Source organism: Microtus pennsylvanicus, chromosome 1 (assembly GCF_037038515.1).
Source record: "Microtus pennsylvanicus isolate mMicPen1 chromosome 1, mMicPen1.hap1, whole genome shotgun sequence".
Classification (NCBI taxonomy): domain Eukaryota; kingdom Metazoa; phylum Chordata; class Mammalia; order Rodentia; family Cricetidae; genus Microtus; species Microtus pennsylvanicus.
The window spans coordinates 221,508,720-221,515,514 of record NC_134579.1 but is presented as its reverse complement, the minus strand read 5'-3'; the positions used below and the strand labels follow the sequence as shown (position 1 = coordinate 221,515,514).

The window sequence follows — 6,795 nt, the reverse complement described above, 5'->3', positions numbered from 1 at the left end:
ATAATGAGAAACAAATATATTTGTGACATAAAAATGTTGAATATGAACACAATTTATTCTATACATTTGTGTGACTATTAAAATAACAAAGTAAAAAGGAGAAAAAGACAAGCTAATGTGTGCAGAAAGGAATAATTTTTAATTTAATAGTATCTTACCATTTGCAAGAAATATAATTCAATGTGTAGAAAACACAGACTTCTGTTTGCACAGTAAGGGGTTACTTTTCTATCCATAATATACTTATTTCTGATGGTACCAGCTAAGAAAAATCGCATGAAGATAAACATTTTATAATTGCTGAGACAGTTTTTTCCTTCAGGAAAACTTGGCTGTATCTAACATTTTCCTCAAGGCATCCTTGACATCTTTGTTTCTTAAACTGTAGATCAAGGGGTTCAGCATTGGGATCACTACCGTATAGAACACTGACACCACTTTGTCCCTTTCCAGGGCATAACTCGTGCTCGGCCGAGAGTAAATGAAGAGAATTGAACCATAGTACAAGGTGACAGCTGTCAGGTGAGAACCACACGTGGAGAAGGCCTTGAGACGGCCCTGGGTGGTGCGGATCTTCAGGATGGCTGCGATGATGAAGAGGTAGGAGGCCAAAATAACCAAAGTGGGAGTGATGACATTAGAGGCCAATATGAAGTACAGCACAGCCTGGTAACTCTCCTTCACATCACACGCCAACTTCACGAGAGGCGGCAGATCACAGAAGAAGTCGTCAATGATATTGTCTCCACAGAAGTTCAGGGTGAATGTCTCACTGGTGATAATGGTGGAGTTTACAAAGCCACCAAGGTAAGAAGCTGCAACAAGACTGGCACATAACCTTGGGGACATAGCCTGGGAGTAAAGTAAAGGGTTGGAGATGGCCATGTAGCGATCGTAAGCCATGGCAGCTAGTAGGTAACACTCACTGTAGGCCAACCCAGCAGAGAAGAAGAACTGAGCCAAGCATCCAGCAAAGGAGATGCTTTTGTCTTCAGAGATGCATGTTATCAGGATTTTGGGGGCATAGACAGAAGAATACCAGAGATCCAGGAATGACAGGTTTCCTATGAAGAAATACATGGGTGTGTGGAGTCGAGAATCACCACAGATGAGAGAAATCAGGGTGATATTCCCTAGGAGACTGATGACGTAAATGACGAGGAAGATGAAAAAGAGTACCCGCTGTAACATTAAGTCTCCCGTGAATCCTAAAAGGATGAATTTCTTCACCTCAGTAACATTTTTCTCATCCATAATGTTGGGTATTTATGGTACTTTCTGTGAAAAGATTAAATTATGGCTGAAAATGTCACTAAGTATTTTCTCTATTATTTATCATTCTACAAACTGGAAAGTAAAACCACTGGTTTATAAATGTTACTGATTATGAGATGTATGTTTAGTGAATTGGGTACCACAACTAAGAACTGCAAATTAGCCCCACATTGCCCACAGAAATCAGTTACTAAATATATAATAGTTCATGTCACTTACATTTCCAAACTAATATCTCCACCTTTATGAATTTGTATACCATCTTTATTATTTCAAGTCTTTTATTCTTCACTTTAGAAATAATAAGGCAATGATAGTTCAATTTTATAAAGAAAGTAAAGTACTCCATAGATGACTTCAGAAATTAAAGAATTGATGGTGATATCTGGAAATAATGATACTATATTTTTCTTTAATTCTCAAAAGGCAAAAATAAATACTTTTAAATGGCTTTATTCACATTTTTGAGTTAAGTTTATTAACTATTTTTCAAGGATGCTATAAACACACCCAGGCACTTGCACATATGGTACATAATTATCTAATTGTGCACCCCAGAATGCATAATGTCTGAGGCTTGTCTATCCCAAGGAACTAGGGTTGATTCCGACAGAGTGGTAGACAGTTTACTGGATAACCATTTATTAGACTGAATTAAGGCAGGACAAAAGTAAATTAAAGACTATTTAAAATAAGGAGCAGAAGGAGAGAAAGCACGAGCATGGAACTCAGGACCGCGAGGGGTGCACCCACACACTGAGACAATGGGGATGTTCTATCGGGAACTCACCAATACCAGCTGGCCGGGGTCTGGAAAAGCCTGGGATAAAACCGGACTCTCTGAACATAGCGGACAATGAGGACTACTGAGAACTCAAGAACAATGGCAATGGGTTTCTGATCCTACTGCACGCACTGGCTTTGTGGGAGCCTAGGCAGTTTGGATGCTCAACTTACTAGACCTGGATGGGGGGGGGGGGTTCCTTGGACTTCCCACAGGACAGGGAACCCTGATTGCTTTTCGGGCTGGGGGGGAGACTTAATTGGGGGAGGGGGAGGGAAATGGGAGGCAGTGGCGGGGAAGAGACAGAAAACTTTAATAAATAAATAAATAAATATAAAATAAAGTAAATTTTTTTGATAAGAACCTTGCACCTCTACATTTTAGTCTTCTTGCATGAGAAGGTCCTCTACAGGCTATGGAAAGAGAAACCTGGACACCAACCCAGTCAAAAAAAAAACCTTCACCTACAATCTGTCATTCTTGCTAGATGTTCTAGGGGCAATGGTGGCATAATACTTGTGGTAATGGCCAACCAATGTCTGATTTAACCTGAGGCCCATTCCACAAGAGGCAGTCTATGGCCAACACTGCGTGGATGACCAGAGACTAAAGCTTGGGTAGCCCAGAGACCTAGGGTTGTGCCAAACATGACTGGTCAAAAAAAAGAAAAAGAAAAAGAAAACTAGCCCACAAATCACAATCCCAGAGAACCTAGACAATAATGCAGACCCTAAGAGAGACATACGTAGATCTAATATACATGGAAAGTAGAAAAAGACAAGATCTCCTGAGTAAATAAGGAGGATAGGGATCTTGGGAGAGGTTTGAAGGGGAGGGGAGAGGTAGGAGAACAGAGAAAAATGTAGAACTCAATAAAAATAATAATAATGATATTAAAAATTCCTAAAGATATTCTACACTCATAGATCAGTGCCTTGTCAAGTCATCACAGAGGCTTTCTCCAGTAGCAGATGGGAGCTGGTGCACAAACCTACATCCAGGCATTATGCGGAGAGAGACTAATCAGAAGTCTCCATGAGGTCCCTCGCCTCAGAAATGGGGAACCCACAGAAGAGGGGGAAGAAAAACTGTAGGATTCAGAAAAGATGGAACATGAGGAGAACATGGCCCACTGAACCAGATAAGCAGAGATCACATTGACTCACAGAGGCTGAAGCAGCAAGCATTAGGCCTGCTGGGATCTGAACCAGATCCTCTACATATTTAATATGGCTGTTAGCTTGGTGGTTTTGTAGAACCCTAACATTGGGAGCAGGTGTATCTCTGACTTGTTTGCCTGATCTTAAGATTCTTCTCCTCCTATTGTGTTGGCCAACCTCGGTATGAGGGCTTTTGCCTTGTCCTATTGTATCTTGTTCTGTCCTACTTGACTGTTGTCTTTTGGAGGACTGCTCTTTTCTGAAGGAAAACTCAGATATGGGGGAGAGGAGAGATGGTGGGTAGCAAGAGTCAAGGGAAGAAAAACATTGGCCAGGATGTATTGCATGAGAGAATGCATCTATTTTCAAGAAAAAATAAAATAAAGTAATTAAAAATAATTAAATGTTGTGGAGTTTAAGAAATAGGGAAGAGGAAGATCTTTGAGTAGGAGAAATAAAACTAAGAACTATGAGTCTTACAAAAACTCACTAGTTAGTGGTCTTGTTAATTTACTAGTTGCTAGTTAGTAATCTAATTTCAAAATATATCTTTTTAAAAATGTATTTGAACTAAATTAGCATGCATGGGAAGACAACATTATTCCCAAATACATGGGTTATTAAATGAAAATCACAGTAGAAGACATGGGATGTCTTCCTATAAGGCATTGGTCAGGGAACCCTACGAAATCTCCTGAACTTGACAGTCTATTGCCATTGCCCTTGACTAGCTACCATAACCACATAGTAAGATAAGATGATATTGCTAAAGACACCAAAATTTGTGGCTGCAAAACACAGAGAAAACTACCTCAAGTTAACCCAGAAGTTTCCTGCCTTGTGGGTAATTTGGACAGTGCCATAAAGTGTTATGCCTACCGCTGAAGGAAAAAAGACATCAATGGTCTTACCCAGGATTACCCTGAATGTCGTGATACCTAGTGGTACATAAGAGCTCTGTTATTTAGGAATAGCTAACCGTGTTCTGATTGTATTTAAGGCCTGACTCACAGGGTAGAATTCTATGTCTTATATTACAGTCCTGGTCAGAAGCTCATAGCTACAGAAGCCATTGGCCCTAGAGTAGAACTTACTAGTGTTATCTTGCTAAATGGGCATATTTTCAATTGTTATCTAAATATTTATGCTTATAATCATAGAACTGATTATGTAGTTCTTATGTAGTAATAAGGGTGGCAGGGCTGCATCCCTAGCGCCCAGCCACCCGCACGGCTAGCTTTATACCCGAAATAATTACACGGAAACTGTATTCTTTTAAACACTGCCTGGCCCATTAGTTTCAGCCTCTTATTGGCTAGTTCTTACATATTGATCTAACCCATTTCTAATATTTTGTGTAGCACCATGAGATGGCTTTCCAGGGAAGATCTTAACCTGCGTCTGCCTGGAGTGGGAGAATCATGGCGGCTGGCTGACTCGGCTTCTTTCTCCTAGCATTCTGTTCTGTCTACTCCGCCTATCTAATTTTCTGTCCTATTAAAGAGGCAAAGCAGTTTTTTTATTACTTAACCAATGAAACAACAGATAGAAAGATGACCCTCCTCAATCATTCTTAGTCTGGAAAGTCTCATTTTGCAGTAGTTACTGGCCAATGGATAGATGTATAATTGCTCAAAGTGCCAAGATGAAGAGGCTGGATGTCCAGTCCTAAGTAGACTACATTTATACAACACCAACGTTCAGAGAACTTTGTAGAGGGGTATAAAGTATGTAAGAATTTATGGATGGGGAATGTCATGAAATTTCGTCTTCTGGATATGATATAGCCAGTGTACTCGTGATTTCACAGCAGCTGTCATGACCTAAATGAGACCTAGACAAGTCCAAGCAAGCTGAAACTGTAGTATAGATGGGGTAGATGATCTCCAGTCCCCATCCTACACTGAGAAGCTATTAGCAATGGATTATTGTGTGGGGAGGGAGAAACAATCATTTTTGAAGATAAGGACATTTATAGGTCCCCATGCTCCAGGGAATGGCCCCAACCTGTGCATATACAGGCCCAGCTGGACTTGTTTGCAAAGTTCAAATTAGGAATAAAAGCTGTGAAAGACCATTCTTTCTTAACAATTTTCTTTCTTCCACAGCCATAAAAAATAACGTAAATATAAATGTGAGTATATATTCATGTAAATGTGTTCATCTGGGATCACCAAGTACAATTAATTGAAGGCTGCTTAATAGCAGATAAAAGACACTAAGTCACAATCCAAATTTATAGGGGTCAAATTTGTAAGCCAAAAAGAAAAAAATCTGAACATATAGAGAAGAGAGGAATAAAATGACAAGTCTTGCCTATGGAATTATGCGAATTAAACATTTCACTAGACATTTTCTTCCATTTTCTACATACAATTAGTAATACCTAAACAAGATAATGGACCATTCAGGCAGCACATACTAAACTTGAAAGCATTCCTTCTCAAGCTTCTTGTTAAAAAGCATTAGTGAAAAGTCATGTATAACATCGACATTACCATTGATGAATATGGATATATAAATGCATGGGAGTAGATAAATAGACAGAAAAACACATACTAATGTATTCTTGAATGCATTTAGTTGCCAGGCCTTGATCAGGGTAAAGCTAGCTGTATATACGTTGGATTTGAGGTGGAGTATAAAAATTTCTCCTCCTAAATTATTCCTCCCTATTTACCAAATAGTACCTTTTATCAGAATTTCTTAAGTAAATGTTTCAAACAGTGACTTATCTCTCTCCTTTCAAAGCTTATTATATCCACAGACTGTGCTATTAGACTTTGGGCTTGCTAGAAAGTTCTTCAGTTATATGTTTTACCATAAACACACAGCATAATCCTAACATTTACACAATACATAATCTTGACAATATTAATTCCTAATGTTTCTAACCAAACTGTACAAAAATGGTCTCTACAAGTTACATGTGAGAATATAGGCCACAGATACCATCTATGCATTAAACTAAATAAAAAAATTAGGAAAAATAAACCTTAAGCAGGAAATATCTGAAGACTCTTCAGCTTTCCATTAAGTACAATTACAGAAAGAAAACCTCACTGTATTTTATGAAGTGGAAGGTGGATTGTTTATATTAAATATTATTTTATTCTTTTTCTGTATCATAATTTGTGATCTATTTCCTTTAGTTAATTAAATGTAATACTTACTTGCATGGAAATAAACTGTCTCTTCATATGTGTTTCACTGAAATCCAGAGTTTCCTCCAATACCTCAGGACAAAACAGGTCTATCATAGAAACTCTCTTTCTAGTGACAGTGGTACTGGGATCATATAAGCCTAACTAGTCCGTTGGGAGTTATTGCTAAAGAAAATATTTCCATGTGCTGTTCTGGTGCCAAGTGACCAATTATAGGGTTCAGTTATGTTCTAGAACAAGGTCATTAGTGAAAGATAGATCAATCCAGTAATCAAAGAAGCCAATTACTATAAAGAAAAATTTTTTGTGAGTTAAACAATGAATTTAAAATTATAGGAACTAGCAAGAGGCATTATCTTTAATAAGATAAACATTGGTGAGTTCCCCATTTTCTAATTGAAATATTTTCTCC

At 38.3% G+C, this 6,795-nt stretch overlaps 1 protein-coding gene across 1 annotated transcript; it reads right to left on the bottom strand.

Annotated features, from left to right (window-relative positions):
* Positions 1-318: 318 nt before the first annotated feature.
* On the bottom strand, positions 319-1,254 carry LOC142842625 (olfactory receptor 9G19-like). The gene has a single exon (XM_075959313.1). The coding sequence runs from the start codon at positions 1,252-1,254 to the stop codon at positions 319-321; it is 936 nt and encodes a 311-aa protein (XP_075815428.1).
* Between the last annotated feature and the right edge of the window lie 5,541 nt (positions 1,255-6,795).

Bases quoted from the DNA above. Each gene is read 5' to 3' on its own strand.
- LOC142842625 (XM_075959313.1), bottom strand. From the start codon at position 1,254: ATGGATGAGAAAAATGTTACTGAGGTGAAGAAATTCATCCTTTTAGGA.